This window comes from Chlorocebus sabaeus, chromosome 11 (genome assembly GCF_047675955.1).
Source record: "Chlorocebus sabaeus isolate Y175 chromosome 11, mChlSab1.0.hap1, whole genome shotgun sequence".
Lineage (NCBI taxonomy): Eukaryota > Metazoa > Chordata > Mammalia > Primates > Cercopithecidae > Chlorocebus > Chlorocebus sabaeus.
In genome coordinates this window covers 110055534-110078017 of record NC_132914.1, presented here as the reverse complement: position 1 = coordinate 110078017, position 22484 = coordinate 110055534, and the positions used below count along the sequence as shown (strand labels likewise).

The window sequence follows — 22484 nt, the reverse complement described above, 5'->3', positions numbered from 1 at the left end:
TGTAATATGCCCACTGTGTCTATGGACCGACCTGGTGATCATTTCCCTGTCCCCTCAATGTATATTCAAAAAGGACATGCTTGGTAAAAGACACTACCCCACATTGGCCTGAGTGTTAAGTGAGGGCTATCACAGTGAGGAAGGTCATGGGGATACCTTTGAAAATGTCACCTCCCTGGCCAGGATAGTAAATCAAAACCGCTATTACATCTCAGAGCCAGGGAAGTACAGAAATTAGCACCTTCTTATTAAATCCTAAAGGGCTCTGCAACTGGTATAGACTTCAGTGTAAGTTACCGCTCTACTTGGGCCACACCAGCCTGGCAGGCCCCATGGGGTCCAAAGTGTTGGTCATGGGAAAAGATGTCATTCAGAGATTATGGCAATATCTAATTAGAGAATTATAACACAGACCCCTCCAGGACTCTGGAGCAAGCCCATGTCATTTTCAGCAAAAATGTCTATGCCCTTTGAAAAACAATCCTGGGGCACTCCTGGGTGCTGTTGTAGATGGAAGGCTGATCATGTGGCCATGTGGCTCTTTGATCAAACAACCGATTACTGATTCCATAAACCTGCTGTTGGTTGTGGCACTGCTATAAAATGAAACACTCTCAAAAGGCAACATAAGTGCATTTTCCATATGGTAAAATACAATGAAACCATTACATTGGGATATCCACACTCGCCTATTGGCATGGAGTGTGCGATGATAGATTTTATGTGACAACTTGACTGGGCTAAGGCTGCCCAGATAGCTGGTAAAACATCATTTCTGGGTGTTTCTGTGAGGGTGTTTCTGAAAGAGATTCACATTTGAATCAGTAGACTGGCATCATCTAATCCAGTCTACAAATAGGACAAAAAGACCGAGGAAGGGTGAATGTGTGCTCAGGTTGAGCTGGGACATTCATCTTTCACTGCCCTTCAACATTGGTGCTTCTGGTTCTCATGGTGCCAGAGCAGGAAAACATAGGAATTCAATGAATGAGGACACATTGAGACCATACTGCAGTGATTAAGAACATGAGCTTTAGAGAGAGAAGGATTAGGGGTTCAAGTTCAGACTCTGCCCCTGACCAGCTGGGCGATCCTGGGCAAGCACTGCAACCTCTTAGAACCTCAAGTTATTCCACTTACTATTATGAGAATAACAACAAAACCCATCTCACAGGGGCAAAACCCATCTCACAGGGGTGCTGGGGGACTAAATGGAAGAATATAATCTGGACAGACCAAAGACTACTTGCCAGCCACCCAAGTGACCGACAACTCAGGTGATCAGAGCATTCAAGTTATTTTGTGAGTATTTATGAGAGTTTTATATTTTAGAGTATTATGAATGATATGCTGATTCTTGGTCCCAAGGACAGTGTAACAATGTGGCAATGTAAGTCAGTATAGTCGAATCTTTAATCCAGTGATTTACCTTGGAGGGCAGAGCTGTCCAATAGAAATACATAATATAATGCAAGCCACATGTGTGATTTCACATTTTCTAATAAACACAATTAAAAAGGGAAAAGAAAGAGATGAAGCTCATTTGATTTAACTCAAATATATTTAAAAATTGTCATTTCAGCACACAATTAAACAAATTACCAGTTGGCAAGAACTTGGCCTTCTTTTCATTTGTACTAAGTCTTTGTAACCAAGTATGTATCTTGCACTGGCAGCACACATAGATTTAGACTAGCTATGTTTTAAGCATTTGATACATGTGGCTAGTGGCTGCTGTGTCACATAGAGAGGTTCTAGAATTTTTCTCAGAGATATGCAGAAAGGATAAATCAAGGATGCTTATTTCAGAATTACTAGTAATAGGAAAACCATCTAATATTAAGATGTTTTGCACAAATGTCAACTCCATAAGGACAGGGATTTTTTTTTTTTTTTTTTTTACTTAAAAAATTCTGGAAGCCTTGGCTCTGCAGGGTCATGAGGACAGGGATTTCTGTCTGCTTTTGTGCATTGCTATGTTCCCAGTGCCCAGAGCTATGCTTGGCACATAGTAAGTGCTCAATAAATACTTCTTGTTGAATCAATGTATACACACACGTGCGCACACACACACACACACCTAGATAGGCATCTGTACTTCTTGGCGGCTCTGTGCCTTGAAGTTAATAAACACCCAATAAATGGTATTTGCTTTATTTTTATTGTTATTGATAATACATCAGACATAACCCTCCCATCAGGTTCACAGAAGAAAGTCAAGGCTGGAATTTCATTCTCTTATCTAAATCTCTCTGTTCTCTCTCAGGGAATATTTTCAGAGAATAGGTGGAATGAAGCGAGGCTGTAGGGAATGTTATCTATGATAGGAGAGAGGACATAGAAGGCTAGGAGTCAGGAGACCTGGGTTCTGTCCTGGATTATACACCAGCTCACTGAGGACTTTTGTCCTCTCTGGATCAAGCGTCCCACCTGGAAATGAAGGGGCTGGTCCAGATAACACTGGAGCCCTTTTCCCTAAGATGCACTGGCATTCAGAGGATGGTGCATGTCCAGTTCTCTTCTGCCTGTCGAGTGGATGCTGCCTGGAGTGTGCTGGGGCTATGAGAGAAATGAGGGCACTCATATGTTTGGATGTAACCATGTTGCTGATACATCCTGGGATCGTAGGACTCATCGTCTTCACTGTCGCTTTCAGCCTGAAAGGGTGAGACACATGATCTCATCAGGGAGTCTTCCTACCTTGCAGCTGGAGTCAGTGAGCATTTACAGTGGACACTGTGACATGTCATCTGGATCCCCCTTTGAGGAAAGACTAACAAACCCCAGCTGCTGGGATGGTGGGCAGCAGACAGACTTCAGCCCTCAGCCCGTTTAGGGGTTGCCTCAGCTGCAGAGAGTGTTTTGCTCAAGGCCATGCCCTTTTCCAGGTGCCCAGGCATAGTGAGTGGTCCATGTAGGGGTGTAGAGGCCTGGCCACTTCTGTCGCCGTGGGGCAGCTCTAAAGGCCATTCCAGCTCCAGGGCTGTCCTTGAAGTTGGCTGAAGCTGGCATTTGCTTTGCATCCCTGTTCACTTCTCCCTATACTCTTTCCTTCTTTCTTCCTATCCTTTCTTCCCCTCCTTTCCCTGAGTGCTGGTTCCAGTGGCTCTCCCCCAGAACATCCTGCACACTAAATTCCATCCACACTAAATTCCATTTCTAGCCATCTGCAACATCATCAATCCCCTGGAATCAGATAGATTCCTGCTTCGAGGTGGAAAGATCCAAGACTGGGTCCTTTGCCCCTATTTAGCCCAAGGCACTCAGCTGCTCAGAGTCTCCCACTGGTCAGATGAAAGGTGAGGATGAGACAAGGCTGGCTGTTTAGCACCGTGACATAAGCACTGGCTTTAGAGTCCACTGAGTTTGAATCCCATTTCCACCACTCGTGATGTCCTTGAGCAAGTGACCTCACCTCTCTGAGCCTTTGTCTCATCTGTAAGATGGGAACGATAGAAAACATACCTCATGGGACTTTTCAAATGACTAAAAACAGAATGTCCATTCGACTCAGCAATCCCACTACTGAGTATCTACCCAAGGGAAAAGAAATCATTATATCAAAAGACACCTGCACTCATATGTTTATCGCAGTGCTATTCACAATAGCAAAGTCATGGAATCAACTTAAGTGCCCATCAGTATGGACTGGATAAAGAAAATGTGGTATATCTACACCATGGAATATTATGCAGCCATAAGAAAGAATGAAATCATGGGTGCAGCTGGAGGCCATTATCCTAAGTGAATTAACCCAGAAACAGAAAACCAAATACTTAACATCTGCTAAAGATGGGAACAATAGACACTAGAGACTCCAAAAGGGAGGAGGGAGGGAGAAGGGCAAGGGTTGAAAAAACTCCTTTTGGGTACTCTGTTCACTAATTGGGTGACAGGATCAATAAAGGCCCAAATTCCACCATTACACAATATAGCTGTGTAACAAATGGCACATGTGCCATCTGAACCTAAAATAATAAAAATTTAAAAAAAAAACATGCCTCATGGGATTGTTGTGAATATTTAAAGAGATAGTGTATATTAAAGGGCTTAGGACAGAACCTGAGCCCGAAGCAGACAGTCAGTAAATGGTGCTACAGATTATTATTATTACTTTTAGGGGAATGAACTCTGGACAAGGGATGTGAAGATTCCAGAAACCCTCAATTGTGACCAAAATGACTGTTAAATATGGAGCACAGCCTGGAACTATATGAATACAAATGGCCTTGGCAAGAGGTAAGTTCTTTGGAAAGAATGGTCTCCAGCTATATGTCTCAAGCTGCGTGGAGAGGGGCAGGGATGAATGGCAGGGAGGAAGCAGGAGGTCTCACCAGCAGAATCCAGGGGCTCACGGGGGACCCATCCCAATTCTCAAAGCATGGGTAATTCAGCCAGGCCTCAGCCTCTTGTGCCAGCTGCCTCCAACCCGTTGGGTCTCCACCACCCAGGTTTCCTGTAGGGTCCGCCGGGTCCAGAATCACAGGCCTGCAGAGCAACATTTAGAGAGGGACAGGTGAGAAGCTGGGGCTCAGTCCAGGGAGTCCAGATGCTCCTTGGAGAGCAAAATAGTAGCCTGGGATGGACTAGGACTCAGAGCACGAGGAAGGGCTCCCTGGGGTATGTCCCCAGCGCCCTATTCCCCAGGGGGCCGTGAGCATGAGGAGAAGGAGCCTTGCACTTGTGCCTGACAGATGTGGGTTTGAATCCCACCTCTGCCCTTTATGAGTGATGTGCCCTTGAGTAGGTCACTTGAACTCTCTAAACCTCAGGATTCTTATCTGTAAAATGGAGATAGTTCCACATACGTATCTCAAAGGCTATGGTGTGAGGATAGAAAAAGCCCAGTTATGTGAAATGCTCAGCACAGTGACTACAACATAACATACATGTCAGTAACATTGATAATAATTTTTACTATTATATTAGCATGTGTTAGTCTTACAGCAAGCTTTCAATGCCTGGGAGCAATTACTATCACTGTTGTTGCTGCTGTTCTTATTTCAGTTCAAATTCCAGCTATTTTACTCATTTTCTGTTAAGGGTTGGACAAGCTCTTTACCTCTCAGAACCTCAGTTTACTCACCTGTAAAATGATAGTGCCTGCCTCACAGGGTTTGAGGTAGGTGTTTAAATCAGGTGGCAGTAGTAAAATGCTCAGTACGAATGACAGGCAAGAGGAGATTCTCACTAAGTGGGGAGCCCTCCCATCTTCTCCATTTCCAAGGCACAGTACCTGTGTCCAGGTGTTTGTTTACATAGGGGAGCTAAGCCACGTGGGGATAGCATACCTAGGTTTCCTGAGCTGCCTGCTCAGGTACTTTCCAATAATGGGGTTTTGAAAGTCATAATACTTTGTCCAGTAGACGCAGAGTTGCTGGTAGTTTATGACTAATTCCAAGACTGTCCGAAATCCCCGGGCTGTGTTGAAATATGTTTCCATGCTCCCTTGCTCCCAAGCATAGACTGTCAGGAGCTCCAGGGCATACTGAGGTGGCAGCTTCCCAAGCTTCTTCTTACACTGAGAAGAGGAAAAACAATCAGAAAAAAAAATTGGTTTGCTCAACTTTTGTGTAAAGTCCATTTCTCATGGGTCAAATCCAGCCTGCCACCGGTTTTTATAAAGTTTCCTTGGAACAAATCCAGGCTCATTCATTTATGTATAGTTTATGACTGCATTCATGCTACAAAGGCAGGGTTAAGTAGCTGCAACAGAGGCTGTGCAGTCCACAAAGTCTAAAATATTTACTCTCTAGCCCTTTGTTTTTTTTAAAAAAGTGTGCTGGCCCCTTGTCAAGAGTGCTGGATTCTTATTGATGTGAGTTTGAATCCTGGCTTCACCATTGTCCGATTCTAAGTTGATGACTTAAGACTCACAGAACTCATTATTTTCATCTGCTAAGTGAGTGGTCATAATAGCACCTATCTTATAAGGATACTATGAAAATTAACTGAGAAGAAGGACTTGTAAGTTCCTAAGAAATGCACAGAAGCAAATGAAGTTCTTTCTGGAGGAGTATACATAATCCAAAATCTGAAATTATTTCACACATAATTTTCAAATACAATGACCAGCACATATGCAACCAGGCACAAAAGGAAACAAAACACTAAGAGTTATGACCAACAGAAAAAAGAGAAATAGTAATAAACTTACAAAACTTTAAATATTGAAAGACTGAATACAGACTTTAAAATAACTAGGAACCCTACAAGGAAAACTACAAAACATTGCTGAAAGAATTCATAGACGACACAGACAGATGGAAACACATCCCATGCTCATGAATGGGTAGAATCAATATCGTGAAAATGAGCATACTGCCAAAAACAATCTACAAATTCAATGCAATTCCCATCAAAATACCATCATCATTCTTCACAGAACTAGAAAAAACAATCCTAAAATTCATATGGAACCAAAAAAGAGCCCACATAGCCAAAACAAGGCTAAGTAAAAAGAACAAATCTGGAGGCATTACATTACTAGACTTTAAACTATACTATAAGGCCATAGTCACCAAAACAACATGGTACTGGTATAAAAATAGTCACATAGACCAATGGAACAGAACAGAGAACCCAGAAATAAAGCTAAACACTTACAGCCACTGATCTTCAACAAACCAAACAAAAACATAAAGTGGGGAAAGGACGCCCTATTCAACAAATGATCCTGGGATAATTGGCAAGTTGCATGTAAAAGAATGAAACTGAATCCTCACCTCTGCCTTTATATAAAAATCAACTCAAAATGAATCAAATACTTAAATCTAAGACCTGAAACCATAAAGATTCTAGAAGATAACATCCAAAAAACCCTTCTACACATTGGCTTAGGCAAAGACTTCATGACAAAGAACCCAAAAGCAAATGCAACAAAAATAAAGATAAATAGATGGGACTTAATTAAACTAAAAAGCTTCTGCAAAACAAAAGAAATAATTAGCAGAGTTAACAGACAGCCCACAGAATGGGAGAAAATCTTCACAATCTATACATCCAACTGATATCCAGAATCTACAAAGAACTCAGACGAATCAGTAAGGAAAAAACAAACAACCCCATCAAAAAGTGGGCTAAGGACATGAACAGGGAATTCTCAAACGAAGATATACAAATACCAACAAGCATATGGAAAAATGCTCAACATCCCTAATTATCAGGGAAATGCAAATCAAAACCACAGTGTGATACCACCTCACTCCTGCAAGAGTGGTCATAATAAAAAATAAAAAAATAATAGATGTTGGTCTGGATGTGGGGAAAAGGGAACACTTTTACACTATTGGTGGGAATGTAAACTCATACAACCACTATGGAAAACAGTGTGGAGATTCCTTATAGAACTAAAAGTAGATCTACCATTTGATCCAGCAAACCCAATAGTAGGTATCCACTCAGAGGAAAAGAAGTCATTATACAAAAAAGATACTTGCACACACATGTTTATAACACCCCAATTTGCAATTGCAAAAATATGGAACCAACCCAAATGCCCATCAATCAATGAGTGGATAAAGAAAATGTTAAACACACACATACACATGCATACACCATGGAATACTACTCAACCATAAAAAGGAACAAAATAATGGCATTCACAGCAACTTGGATGGAATTGGATACTACTATTTTAAGTAAGTAACTCAGGAATGGAAAACCAAACATTGTATGTTCTCACATATGTGGGAGCTAAGCTATGAGGAAGCAAAGGCATAAGAATGATACATGGGACTTGGGGAACTTTGGGGAAAAGGTGGGGGGTGGCAAGGGTTAAAAGATTACACATTGGGTACAATGTACACTGTTTGGGTGATGGGTGTACCAAAATCTCGGAAATCACCACTAAAGAACTTATTCATGTAACCAAACACCACCTGTTCCCCCAAAAACCTATTGAAATAGAAAAATTAAAAAAACATAGTTGTCTCTCTGTGATCAGTGGTTTGAATGAGGACAGGAAAGGAGAGGTATCAGGTATCAGAGCCATATATGTATACACATGAATCTGTGTGTGCTCATGTTACAGAAAAGAAGTGCAAATAAAACATAAGATTAACAAATAATAAAAATTAAAAATAAAATAAGTAGGAATATCATGTTCACAGGATAAAATAAGAACTTTCAATAGTTAGCAGGGAATTAAAAGCCATAAGAAGTAACATGGTAGATACAAAAATATGAAATAGAAATTTTAGGATAAAAATGGCAACTGTAATTAATAGTGCAACAGCAAATTAGATATAGCTAAAGAGAAAATTAGTTAATTGGAAGGTAGATTAGAAGAAACTATTCAGAATAAAGCATGGAAAAATAGACAAAAAGATGAAAAATACAGAACAGAGTATAGAGATATGAAAGATACAGTAGGATCTAACATACATTTAATTGGAATTCCGGAAGGTGAGGAGAGAATGAGGGAGAATCAATCTTTTAGAAGGATGGCTGAGAAGTTTCAAAACTGATTAAAGATATCTATCCACAGATTCAGGACTCTTAAAGGAATCCCTATCAGGACAAATAATAGGAACCCATCATTGAGACACAGCAGACTGAAGCTAAACAAAATCAAAGACAAAGAGAAAACTTTTACATGCAGCCAGAGGAATAAGATAGGTTACCTACAAAAGAGCTGCAGTAAAGACTGGCAACTGACTTTTTAATGATGACAGTTGAAGATGGAATGATATATTTAATGTACTGAAATGACCACCCAGCAAAAGCACCCTTCAACAATGAAGGCAAAAGCATGACATTTTCAGACAAAAACTGAGAGAGTTTACTACCAATAGACCATCATCAAAAGAAATCCCAAAGGATGTATGGTCATTTAGGAAAATTACCCCAGATGGAATGTTAGAGGTGTAAGAAAGAATGAATAGTGAAGAAAGTGGTAAATCTGTGAGTAGATTAATTAAACATTTGGCTGTAAAACAATAATAATACTTCGAGGCACTTGAAAATATAAAGAGACTTGAAATATACAAGAAATGTAGCATACAAGTTGGAGGTGGTGATGATGGTGGTTAGTGGAGTTAAAATACTGTAATCTTGTCTTGTTTTAAAGGAGAAAAGCATCAAGAAAGAAAGAAAAAGACAACCCTTGGCTGTGCAGGACTCTCATAATCATTGTACAGCAATTAGTATTCCTCCCTTCTTTCCACTAAATGTAAGTAGCACCCATGTCCTCCCATTACCACGGTTACCAAAAACACCCTCATTAATTTTCAATATGTCCCTGGGGGCAGTGCTGCTTTTGTCAAGAACTGCTTTTGTAAGTTCTACAATGCTCAGGCTCCATGATTAAAATTCATGGAACAGCAAACACTTAGAAGTCTAGCAACTAAATGATTGTCTTTTTTTTTTTTTTTACCTAGAGGTGTTACTTTTAAATTGAAAAATGTATCCCTGATTATTTTCATTCATTCATTCATTCATTCATTCATTCATTCATTCAAGAAATATATATTGAATGCCTATTATTATCAGGCAAACTCTTAAGTCAGTAGACCGAAATTTGAGTTTTTGTTTGTTTGTTTGTTTGAGGCAAGATCTTGCTCTGTCATACAGACTGGAGTGCAGTAGCACAGTCTTGACTTACTGTAACCACCTCCTCCCAGGCTCAAGCGATCCTCCCACCTCAGCCTCCCCAGTAGCTGGGACTGCAGGTGCTCACCATCACATCTGGCTAAATTTTTAGTTTATTTTGTAGAGATGAGGTTTTGCCATGTTGCTCAGGCTAGTCTTGAACTCCTGGGCTCAAGCAATCCACCTGCCTTGGCCTCCCAAAGTGCTGGGATTACTGGTGTGAGCTACCACGCCCAGCCAAATTCAAATTTTACTTCTGCTACTTATTGGCCGAATAAGCCATGTGACCCAAGGAGTTTCTCTTGTTGCAAAATGGGTTTCATAATAATACCTAACCTTATCTAACTTACAGAATCACTGCTAAAGTTGACTAAGATGCAGGGCATTTAAAAGTGAACAGAAAATTGTATCACATCTGCAAAACATAGATAAGCTAAGCACATAATACATGTTAGTTTTTATTATGTGTACTCTTGTGGTGGCTAAAAGATGCCACATTAATCAGGACCGACTATATGCCATGTTACTGTAGCTGTGGCATGCTACTCATTGCAGATGAGAAAGCAGAAATAACAGAAAGGTTAAGTTGCTTACTTAAGGCCAGCTAGCCAGTAAGTGGGAGGAAAGAGCATCTGAACATATATTTGTTTGAAACTCTTGTTTTAACTTATCCACCTTCTGAAGAGTGTGGTTGACTCTCTCTCTTTCTTTGCCTCTCTCTCTCTCTCTCTCTGTGTGTGTATGTGTGTGTGTGTGTGTAGCATTGATTCATTTATTCAACAATTATTTACACCTATTATGCACCAGGCTGTTTTAAGTTCTGGGGATATAGCAGTGAACAGAACACCAAAATCCCTTCCTTCCTCTCTTCCTTCCCTTTCATTCTCCCTTCTGTTGCAGCCTCCTCCCTCTACCTCTCCACCTCTTTTTCCTTTCTCTCCTCTTTCCCTCCCTCTGTTTCCCTCCACCACTTCCCCTCCTCTTTCCTTCACTCCCTTCTTTCTCTGCTCCTCCAACCCCCGCTCTACTCCCAGTTGAGACAGGACCTGCCAGGCCTGGTAGGAGGGCCATACATTTTGGTACCAGTGCTTGACTAGGCGGATGAGGCTCTTGAGCTTGGGGGGGCGCTGCTTCAGGAAGTTTCTCTGTAGTTCTGTGAAGCAGGTGGAGAACTCGCCCTCTTTCTGCAGGGAGACGCACTCCTCGATGAGCTCAACATAGATTTGGGGGTCAGGTTTATAGCCGCCAGTCAACTGACCTGTTCGGGCAAAACCCACAATTTAGGTGTCAGCTCTTCTCAGAAGTTCCTTCAGTCACTCTGAGGGGACAATCTCCCTGGCCATGGGATTTGATTGGAAAGTGCAACAAACCCAGGACTGGGAATCCTGAGGTCCATTCCCGATCCTCCCTCCTGCCCTCTCCACTGCCATCACCCCATCCAAGCCACCACATCACTCGCTGGAACTATGGCAGCAACCTCTTTACAGGTTCCCCCACAGCCTGTTCTCAACCTGGCACCTAGAGAGAACTTTTAAAATCTGATCATGCTGCTTCCTGCATCCCACAACATCTGGAATTTTAAAACCCAGAGTCCTTATGGTGGCCAATGATGTCTAGTGTGATCTGGTCTCCGGAACCTCTCTCACCTCACCTCCTCTCTTGCTTCCTTTGCCCACTTTCTACTTCTTTGACTTTTTCTCTCTTCTTCAAATGTGCCACGGTCACTGCTGCTGCAGGGCCTCTGTACTTGCCGTTCCCCTTCCCAGAACCTCCAGATCTTCCCAAGTTTCACTCCTTCTCATCACTCAGGCTCAGGGACCCTCCCTCCGGATCCTGTCTAAAAAAGCCCCCTAACTCCCATGGCTGTCTATTGTTTCATCCTACTTCGTTTTTGTTTTTTTTTTTTTTCCCAAGATGGAGTCTCGCTGTGTTGCCCAGGCTGGAGTGCAATGGCATGATCTTGGCTCATTGCAGCCTCCATCTCTTGGGTTCAAGCAATTCTCCTGCCTCAGCCTCCCAAGTAGCTACGATTACAGGCGCGCACCACCATGCCCAGCTAATTTTTGTATTTTTAGTAGAGATGAGATTTCACCATGTTGGCCAGGCTGGTCTTGAACTCCTGACCTCAAGTGATCCCCCTACTTTGGCCTCCCAAAGTGCTGAGATTACAGGTGTGAGCTACTGTGACCAGCCTTCTCCCTCTTGTCTTTTACAACCATTGTACTCTAGCCCCCAACACAGGAGATGGCACAAATGAGAGAATCCAAAACTTTCTCACACCCTGGTGTCTTTGGAGTGTCAGCCTTTTATTTTTATGGCTGCCCTAGCACTAAAGGAAACTGTGACAGTACCTTTAATTAAGTACTAATTACTTGATAATTAATCACTAATTATTGTTTAATGACCAACTATTAATTAGTAGCCACTAATCAGTAAGTTCAAACAATTTAATAGTAGCTGTTTGTTTGGTTTGTGACAGACGTCATTGCATTTCCCTCAACGAATTAAAATCTGAACTATTCCGTGTCCCTCTCTGAGTTCACTGTGGTGTTCTGAGGCGCCTTCATATACAGCTGGGAAATTCATAGTTTTGATTGATTGACTGATTGAGACAGGGTGCTGCTCTTGCTCTGTGCCCAGGATGGAGTGCAGTGGCACATTCGTGGCTCACTGACACCTTGAACCCTTGGCTGTCCTCATGTGATCGTTCAGTCTCAGCGTCCTGAATAGCTGCGACCACAGGCATGTACCACCACACTTGGCTAATGTTTTAAAATTTTTAGTAGAGATGAGGTTTCACTTTGTTGCCCAGGCTGGTCTTGAGCTCCTGGGGTCAAGCGACCCTCCCGCCTCAATCTCCCAAAGTGTTGGAATTACAAGCATGAGCCACCACACTTGGCTGGAAGTTCCTATTTTTGAACACCTATTACTTATCAGAGCTGAACGTAGATGATCATTTACCAGTTAAAATAATGATATGATATAGGCAGTGTGGTTTTACCAAATCTCCTGATGTGGCGAGGGAGCCTCTGAGAGGTTACACTTCCTGTCCAAATGTTTCTGCAGATTATAAATATCTATCTCCCAACGTGCTGCATACGTTTGATGAGATCTCATGTTGTGACAAAGATGAAAGTAACATGAACTTTAAGCCACATCTTTGCTGCCTGATTTTAGAAAGATAAAATTCACACATTTTGCCATAAACAGAACCAGTAAGCCTTGCAGATGTTCTGTAAGAAACGTCTTTGTCCTCACATTATGCCAATTTGCTGTTTAGTGTCTCTCCTGTGATAGATCAGGACCGTATTCATTCTTGCCCTGGAAGAGATCCTAAGGTCTCCTCCCACCCTGCTTTAGAGGGATGCCCTGTTGGGGCAAAAAGCTCTCAAGCTGTGGGAGATTTCTGCTCAGAAATGGGAAGAGGGAGAAAAAGAAGCTGGGAGCTCTCACCCAGGGCATCAAAGGCAGGCAGCACATCGAACTCCACCCCCTCCCCGAGCTGGGGCGAACTCAGCACGAAGCTGAGCGCGCGGGGATTGTCCCAGCGTGGAGCCTGGACCTCAAACTTCACGGAAAATGCTCTCTCTCTTTGACAGGCTTTCAGCTGTTTCCTAATTTCCTGGATGAACTCTCCCCGGCGATTTAACTGATCCTGAAAAGTCGTGAGAGGACTGAGGAAGACAACCAGGTCAGCGTCAGATCGGCCTCTGAGGGAGGTGCCTTTGCCAGAGGAGCCACCCTGAAAAAGAAGACAAGAATAATAACTGACATTAGTGAGGCAAACCTCCCTAAATAAAATGACAGGAGCAATCACTAACATTATGGAGCATTAGCCACTGTCCTGAAGGCATCGCATGTCTTAAACTCCTATGATGCTCGCAATGATGCTATGATTTGGGTGCCATTATCATTAGTCCCCATTTTACAGATGGGAAATGGATGCTCAGTGAGATAATATATCAGCCCCATCGCCCAGCTAGTAGGTGGCAGATACAATTCAAACCTGGGGGCCTTCTTCCAGGATCTGTGTTCTTTTCCCATTGTCCTTTACTATGCCCAAGAGTACCTTATGCTGGGTGGTTCACACTTACTATTTCACTTAATCTGCACGGCCCTGTGAGGTGTTGAGGGGAAGAGGAGGAAAAATCAGTTAGGTAAACGGTCAAGGCTGGGCCCTGGAGGAGCGGCCTGCCTGAAACTGGCGCATGAAGTGGGGCTTACCTGAAACAAAGCCACAGTCATACGTACAAGAGAAGCGACGCTTTGTGCTTTTGCCTAGAGACATACCCACAGCTGCATAAGGTAAGGGGAGTTGCACAGCTTTACTGACAACAAGTTTCTCAAACAGTTACAGGGAAGAGAGCAGTTTCTTGTAAAAGTTTTTTGCATTCATCTGCGATCCGGCAATCCACTCAGACTTCCCTCTCCACAGCAGAGAGAGCTTTCTTCTTTTGCTTACTGAACTTTTGCTCCAAGTTCACCTTTGTGTCCATGTTCCTTAATTTTCTTGGATGCAGGACAAAGAACCTTGGGTACTAATTCAGACAATGAGAAGCTGCTACATTAAGGTGCATTGGCAAGACTGCAACAGTATGGGGGATTATGGCTGAGGAAACTGGGACACAGAGCAGTTAAGTGACTCGCTCAAGATCTTGCAGCCAGCAGGTGCTATTTGTTTTCAAAACATATGATTCTTCACTGCAGAAATGGTGAGCCCCTAGCCTGGCCACTAATTAGCCAGCGGTTTACCAGAGCTGGGCTTCAGTTTCCCTTTTTCTGAAATGGGCATGGCCTAGGACAGTGGTTCATAAACTTTAATGGGAAGGTCGGGGGGAGGGTCACTTGTTAATAATAGGGATGTAGCATTTCACCTCAGAATCTATTTTATCATACTGTGTGGATAAATAAGAAACCACCAGCCCAGAAGATCTCAGCTGTCTGTACTCACATTTGCACCCTGGGTTCTAGGTTTCCCTCTCTCTCTCTCTCTGTCTCTCTCTCTCTCTTTTTGTTTTCTCTCTCTCATTCTCAATCTCAACTCTTGTGCATTCAGCCACCCCTCCCCTGGCCAGGCAGGCCTGGACTTACCTTTACCACCTTGGACACACGTACAGGGTAGGAGCTACCTCGGAAGCACCTTTCCTTCAGGAACCCACAGATGATGTCAATGGCATGGTTGATTTGCGTGCGAAAATGCGTGTCTGGCAAGAGATAGTCTTCAATGAACTTGTCCAGAGATTTGGCTGGGGTTTTTCTGAGATCCATCATCGACAGGAGAGACAGTGGCAACAGAACTGGCTCCCAGACCTGTTCACTTTTATCTCTTCTGCTGACTGAGCCTGGGCTGCTGTTGGTTTCGTTTTCCTCGTTTCCTCGGAAGGGAGGAGCCGTCTTTTCATTATCCTTTTGCAAATCAGGCATTCCCCTGATTCCAGTGCTGAATTTCATCTGCTTGCTTTCTGCTTCCTGAAACTTACCCTTTGTCCTTAAAGCAGCAACTAGCAGCCCAGCCTTTCTCTGAACTCTATTCTGGAAATGCATTTTAACCCCCAGCCAACATAAATCATATTTAACAGATTTTGTGTTTCCTTCTTTATCTTTTTGTTGTTGTTGATGAAATCATTTCACAGTTGTCTGTGGTATTTTCCAGCAATTCATGCCCATTGCAAAAAGAAAAAAGTCAGAGAAATCAGGAAGTGGAAAGATCATCTATGATTCTAAAACTACAAAATTGCCTCTATAAACATTTTGATATAGAGCTTTCCAGATTTTTTTTTATGTTAACACACACACAAACACAGGTCTCTTTTCTTTTTCTTAAGAATGGTATTATACTATGCTTTTTTCCCTTTCAATTAGTAGATTTTTACTTTATTATCTTTTGGAGACAGGATCTTGCTTTGTTACCCAGGCTGGAGTGCAGGGGCATGATCATGACTCACTGCAACCTCAACCTCCTGGATTCAAGCGATCCTCCTGCCTCAGCCTCCTGAATACCTGGGACTACAGGCATGCGTTATTGCACCCAGCTCAGTTTCTATTTTTTGTAGAGATAAGGTCTTGCTATGTTGCCCAGGTTGGATTTTGTTTCTCACAGCAGTGTTAGGCTTACAGAAAAATTGAGCTGAATGTGCAGAGAGTTCCGTAAGAGCTCTCTCCTTCTGCCAATAAGTTCCTCTATTATTAACAGTGTGTGATACATTTGTTACAATTGATGAATTGATATTAATACATCATAATTAACAAAAGTCCATTTACATTAAGGTTTACATTAAGGTTCACTCTTGTGTCCTGCAGTTCTGTGGGTTTTGCCAAACATAACAGGTCATGTATCCACCATTATAGCATCATGCAGGATAGTTCTGAGATAGGAGGTGGGACTCAGCTTCAGAGGTGGGGCTTGACTCAGGGCCAGATTGAAGACTGGCTGGCATGAGCACCAGCACCATGAACAGTTTCTTCATTCCCTGGCAATGACCCAGAAGTTACCACCCTTCTTCTAGAAATTTCTGAATAACCTGCCTTTACTTTGAATGTATTTAAAAGTGGGTATGAAAGTGACTGTAGAACTGCCCTGAGCTGCTGCTCTCCAAGCACTGCCTGTGGGGTGGCCCTGCTCTGAGTCACAGAGCTATAACCCTGCTGCCTCAGTAAACCTTTTTCTTCCTCCTCTAGCTCACCCTTGAATTCTTTCCTGGACAAAGCCAAGAACCTTCCTGTACGACGTCCCAATTTTGGGGCTCCCCTGCCCTGCTGTGCCTCACCTGTTCATCCCTCTCTGAGTTAGATCTTTCTTCTCCTAATATACGCATTCAGCGCTATAAATTTCCCTCTAAACACTACTTTCACTACATCCCACACTTTTTGATAGGCTGCTTTTTCATTTTAATTTAATTCAAAATCTGTTTATTTATTTTGTTGAGACGGGGTTTCACGCTGTTGCCCAGGCTGGGGTGCAGTGGCACAATCTTAGCTCACTGCAGCCTTGACCTCCCGGGCTTAGGCGATCCTCCCACCTCAGCCTCCCAAGTAGCTGGGACTACAGGTGCATGGCACCATGCCTGGCTAATTTTTGTGTTTTTTGTGGAGACGGGGTTTCCGCATGTGGCCCAATCTGGTTTCGAACTCCTGGGCTCAAGCGATCTGTCTGCCTCAGCCTCCCAAAGTGCTGGGATTATAGGCGTAAGCCACTGAGCCTGGCCCAAAATATTTAAAAATCTCTCTTGAGACTTCTTCCTTGCCCCATGTGTTATTTAGAGGTGTGTTCTTTAATCTCCATATATTGTGGAATTTTCCAGCTATCTTTCTTTCATGGATTTCTTTTTCAATTCCATTGTAGCAAAGAGCATGCTTTGTATGACATATCTCTGTTGAAATTTGTTACAGTGTGTTTTCTAACCCAGAACATGATCTATCTTGGTGAATGTTCTGTGTGAGTTTGAGAAGAATGTGTTTCCTGTTTTTTGTTGGATTAAATATTTTGTAAATGCCAACTATCTTTCTTATAACCCCTTAACCTCTTAACCACATTATTCATGAGTTGACACACTCCACTCCTACTGTATAAGATGTTGACTTTGGCCTAAGACTAAATGTCACCTTGGGGGTGGGGTGCTGTCTTTACAATACTCACTTCATTTACCAGTTGAAGATTCTTGCTGCACTCTATGCAAAAGTTAGGCCGAGTATGATAAAGCAAACCACTCATACCATGATTCACCTTTAGTAAAAATGGGAAACTAGAAAAACATTATGTTTCAAAAACTATAGTGCACCTGTTGTTACATTCTAGTCTTGCCTAATGTTTTTCAATTTTTATTATTTTCTATAGTTTGGACTGAATTCTAATTTTTCTTGGCTACAAGTCTCCAAAATAATGTTTTAAATTTTTTCCTTCTTTTTTCCCCATTTTCCCTAATTTGGAGTCACTGAAAACTAAGTTGTGCTTTTATAAAGCCCTGCAAACTGGAGCTAGACAACTTAAACCTCAGAAAAAAATAACGACATATTTACAGACAGAAGCTACTTTCATACTTATTTGCTGATGTGTGAACTTCGGAGTACTCTGGCCTGTATCTTGATTTTCCAGGATTGTTCTTTTGTGTGTTGTTGCTGTTTTCCCTTCCTCTTCCTATTTCCTCTTCATAGGACATGAGACTTTACAACCTTCTAAAAATGAGCTTTCCTAATAACTCGGGACCTACCCCTGTAGCAATAAACCATCTTAGCCAAGTTTCATCCTCAGATGAAACCTGAGAGTAGAGACTCATTTTCTTCTAAAATGCTTTCTCTGAAATATTTTTAAAAACAAAAGGGAGGAAACGTGAGAGGAAAATATCTTGGGGCCCCAAAATCACTCAGCTAAAGGGAAAAGCTGGGAACTGCTCAGGGCAAACCTGCCTCCTGTTCTATTCAAAGTCACCCCTCTGCTCACTGACATAAATGCATTTTGGATTGCCCCCTTCAGAGAGGCTAATCAGAAACTCAAAAGAAACGCAAAAGAAGGCAACCATTTGTGTCTTATATACCTTGGAATCCCACTCCCCGCTTTGAGTTGCCCTGCCTTTCCAAACCAAACCGGTGTTCATCTTACATATGTTGATTGATGTCTTATGTCTCCCTAAAATGTACAAAACCAAACTGTGATCTGACCGCCTTGGGCACGTGTCATCAGGGCCTCCTGAGGCTCTGTTATGGGTGTGCGTCCTCAACCTTGGCAAAATAAACTTTCTAAACTAACTGAAAAAAAAAAAAAAAGATTCTGGCCGGAAGCAGTGACTCAGGCCTGTAATCCCAGCACTTTAGGAGGTGGAGGCAGGAGGCTCACTTGAGCTCAGGAGTTTGAGACCAGCTTAGGCAACATAACTAGATGCTGTCTCTAAGTAAATAAATAAATAAGACTTTGCTCCCATAGTGAGACCCTGTCTCTAAATAAATAAATAAAATTTTGTTTGCTCCATAATGTCCTCATGGCAATTGCAGTTGTCAAATATTTTTGATTAAAAAAAAATACACACACACACACACACACACACACGCGCGCGCGCACACAGATGAGTGGAAGAGAGAGCTGTCCTTAGGAAACCAACATCAAATTTTTTGAAAAGATGCAATAAAGGCAAGCATTGCATAGAATTAGCTAAGAGTGACATGATCCCATAGAAGATTGAGAAAATAAGTTGGAACAAATCCACTTATGTCCAGGATTATGCCCTCATGCCTTTGCAGGTGGCTTTAAATTATTGTTTCCTTTAAAAAAACAGAAACAGGAAACTATAGACCACTCATTCTTGTGCTTTGAGAGAAAGATAGGGCGGGACTCCAGTCAGTGGGCCTGTCCTCAGCAAAAAGGTCTTGGTCTTTAACTAATTTGATTAGGAAACAAAGGCACATTTGTGGGGTGTAACAATTAACATAGAGAATCATGATACTCTAATGTCTACCTGTGTAGTCAGAGAACAAAAAGGGAAAGTGACTTATTCAAGGTCACACAGCAGATATGGACAAGAGCCAAGCAAAAGATACCTCTTTTTTTTTTTTTTTTTTTTTTTTAAACAGAGTCTCGCTCTTTTGCCCAGGCTGGAGTGCAGTGGCACAGTCTTGGCTCACTGCAACCTCCGCCTCCTGGGATCAAGCAATTCTCCTCCCTCAGCCTCCTGAGTAGCTGGGATTACAGGTGCCTGCCACCACGCCCAGCTAATTTTTGTATTTTTAGTAGAGACAAGGTTTCACCATGTTGGCCAGGCTGGTCTCGAACTCCTGACCTTGTGATCCACCCACCTCAGCCTCCCAAAGTGCTGGGATTACTGGCATGAGCCACTGCACCCAGCCAAAAGATACCTCTTATATGCATACTTTTGCTTTCACGGTGCTCTTTTAAAAAAGTATTATTATTTTTATTTATTTATTTCTTGAGATGGAGTTTTGCTCTTGTTGCCTAGGCTGGTGTGCCATGGCACGATCTCAGCTCACTGCAACCTCTGCCTCCCAGGTTCAAGTGATTCTCCTGCCTCAGCCTCCCGAGTAGCAAGGATTATAGGTGCCCGCCACCACGCCTGGCTAATTTTTTGTATTTTTAGTAGAGACAGGATTTCACCATATTGGCCAGGCTGGTCTTGAACTCCTGACCTCAGGTGATCCACCCACCTGGCCTCCCAAAGTGCTGGGATTACAGGCGTGAGCCACCGTGCCCGGTCAAAAATTATTTTTAATTATTATGAATACATAATAGTTGTACATATTTATGGGGTGCATGCAATATTTTGGACACAGGTGTATGATGTGTCACGATCACATCAGGGTAATTGGGGTGTCCATCACCTTGAATGGCTTGCTTAACCTCATCAAGCCAATGTCCCTGGCGGATCTGATTGAGCTGAGCAGGGGTCAGCCTGGCAGGTTTCAGAGCACTGAGTGTTTAATCCACTTGGCCGTAAGCCCAGCCGCGATTGGGCCTGCACTGCTTTCACCAGGAACCACCAGCCCTGTGACCTGCCCCTTTTCCTGGCCTCCCCTTTGTCATCCCTGATGGGAGACTAGACCTCAGCAACTTGGTCTTGCTTCTGACTCCTACTCGGAACAAACATCTCTAGCTGTTGGCTGAATTTCTGTGGGCACCAGCAGGAAAGTCTGCCCCCATCTGTGCAGGGACCTTGGCGATCTGATTTCTGCCTCACCTGAACCTCACCCACTTTCGGCTGCAATGTCCTGTGTTCAACCAATGCCAGTTCAAGAGCATTTTCCCTGTATGCAAGCTGTGCGAGGGAGCCCAAGTTTAGGGGCTGGCAAGTGGAGGTGGCACTTGTCAAGTCTCTACTATGTGCCAGGGACTCTCGATGGACTGTACCATTAACATCTCTCAGCAACTCTTTGAAATATGTATGACTCCAGTTGAGGAAACGGATACTCAGTGAGGCTAAATGACTTGGCCAAGTTCCCATAGCTAGAAAGTGTCAGTCAGAATTTGAATGCTGGACTTAATTAAAATTTTGGCTGGTGTTCTTTTCGGGGCAGATGCTTTCCAACACACCATATAGCCACTTACAGAGTGTTTTACTTCAGTGGGGTCAGCCAGGGGTCGGGGTTGGGAGCAGCACAATTAGCTAGACCAGGTGTACTAATATTTATGAAAACTTTCCTCCTATGTATTCATCTCAGTCTGTTAGGCATGTCTGCATATAAATGAAAATCAAGCAATTTAAGCACGGAAATTAGGCTTCTTTTTAACCGCCAGCCATGACTGACTGGTGGTGGCTCCCTGGAACACTGGGTTGAGAGGGACTCAGAGGCTGCTTGTAGGTTCTGTAGGAAAGATGCCGTATTGATCAGTGATGTCTGCCAGGAGCACAGGGAGAATGGCAAGTGTCTCCAGCTGTTCCTGCAAGGCTGATTAGCACCTCTCTCCACCTAGTGGCAGCTAGCTAAATTGCCACCAGGATAAGCTGATCAACTCTTTGGGTAGTGGTTTTCAAAGTCATGATGAAGGTGGAAATCACAAGGCATCAACCAGGAAATACTTTCTTTTTTTTTTTTTTTTTTTTTTCTTTTTTGAGGTGGCATCTCACTCTGTCGCCCAGGCTGGAGTGCAGTGGTATGATCTCAGCTCACTGCAACCTCCACCTGCCAGGTTCAAGTGATTCTCCTGCCTCAGCCACCCGAGTACCTGGGACTGTAGGTGCCTGCCACCACACCCGGCTAATTTTCGTATTTTTAGTAGAGATGGGGTTTCACCATGTTGGCCGGACTGGTCTCGAACGCTTGACCTCAAGTGATCCACCCACCTCGGCCTCCCAAAGTGCTGGGATTATAGGCACGAGCTGCTGTTCCCAGCCAGGAAATAGTTTCAACTATACACCTTGTCCTCGGGGTTTAGCAGAATCTGTGGGGAGGTATGGGGAACATGCGTAGTTTGAAAAGAAATCTCCCAAGTGAGACTAACATGCCAGCTTCTGCTTTTGAGGGCACAACAAGGAAATGGTCTCACGGAAAAGAGAAATATCTGTGGGATCGAATTGATAGCTCCTTCCTGAAGTAAGCAACATTACTGATAAATTGCTTAAGCACTTTGGGGATGGATTACAGTGTGATTCAGAATTCGAGAGGCCGGGTGTGGTGGCTCACACCTGTAATCCCAGAACTTTGGGTAGCCAAGGCAGGTGGATCACCTGGGGTCAGGAGTTTGAGACCAGCCTGGCCAACATGGCAAAACCCTGTCTGTACTAAAAATACAAAAATTATCCAGGTGTGGCGGCAGGCACCTGTAATCCCAGCTACTCAGGAGGCTGAGGCAGGAGAATCGCTTGAACCCCGGAGGTGGAGGTTGCAGTGAGCCAACATTGCACCACTGCACTCCAGTCTGGGCAACAGAGGGAGACTCAGTCAAAAAAAAAAAAAAAAAAAAAAAAAAAAGATTTTTTTTTTCTGGAAAGTTAGTTACTGATTCAGTTTACCTTCAGGACTATTGAGAGTCTCCAATGAGAGACTCATTGTAGGTTGGAAGGTGCTAGAATGCAAGGGAGGCATTTGATGGTCCATGCTCATCAATCAGTGTGTTAAGGACACTGGACTCTGGGAGTCCAACAATCAAACTCCTTTCCTGGCATTGCCTTTGTGAAACATTGGACATGGCATTTTCTTCTCTGGACCTTGGTTTCTTCATCTGTCTAAAAAGCGAGTTGATTGAACTAGGTTGCGGCTGAATTTTGTGTTCTCTTTTAGCTTTGGCAATTTCTGATTCTGCGACCACCTGGGACTTTTTCCAGGTCTTGTAGCAGCAGGAGGAGGATGAGGATGTTGCCTTCCTGTTTATTGGGCACCAGCAACAAGTATTCTTCTAAAAGGGTTTGGAGTCAGCCAAGTTACCTTAGGCACACCTGCCCAAGATGAAATCC

General features: G+C 43.1%; 1 protein-coding gene across 2 annotated transcripts; it reads right to left on the bottom strand.

The window, feature by feature from the left end:
- Window positions 1–2142: 2142 nt before the first annotated feature.
- OAS1 (2'-5'-oligoadenylate synthetase 1) lies at window positions 2143–14960 on the bottom strand. 2 transcript variants are annotated; one of them, XM_073021125.1, is made up of 6 exons: window positions 14683–14960; window positions 13045–13333; window positions 10642–10802; window positions 5292–5521; window positions 4335–4488; window positions 2143–2657 (listed from the first exon to the last, which is right to left on the bottom strand). In XM_073021125.1, exons 1-6 carry the CDS (start codon window positions 14860–14862, stop codon window positions 2493–2495), a joined length of 1179 nt encoding a protein of 392 aa, XP_072877226.1. In that variant the 5' UTR covers window positions 14863–14960; the 3' UTR covers window positions 2143–2492. The 2 variants fall into 2 exon arrangements, with proteins under 2 accessions (XP_072877226.1, XP_008002985.2); XM_008004794.3 differs by having other exon boundaries at window positions 10665–10849; window positions 14683–14955.
- Between the last annotated feature and the right edge of the window lie 7524 nt (window positions 14961–22484).

Bases quoted from the DNA above. Each gene is read 5' to 3' on its own strand.
- OAS1 (XM_008004794.3), bottom strand. From the start codon at position 14,862: ATGATGGATCTCAGAAAAACCCCAGCCAAATCTCTGGACAAGTTCATT. The intron at 5,522-10,664 runs GTATGGCCCTCC...TCCTCTTCTCAG, and splicing joins TCAAGCACTGGTACCAAAAT to TGTAAGAAGAAGCTTGGGAA. The intron at 4,489-5,291 runs GTATGCTATCCC...GTTGCTCTGCAG, and splicing joins AGGCAGCTCAGGAAACCTAG to GCCTGTGATTCTGGACCCGG.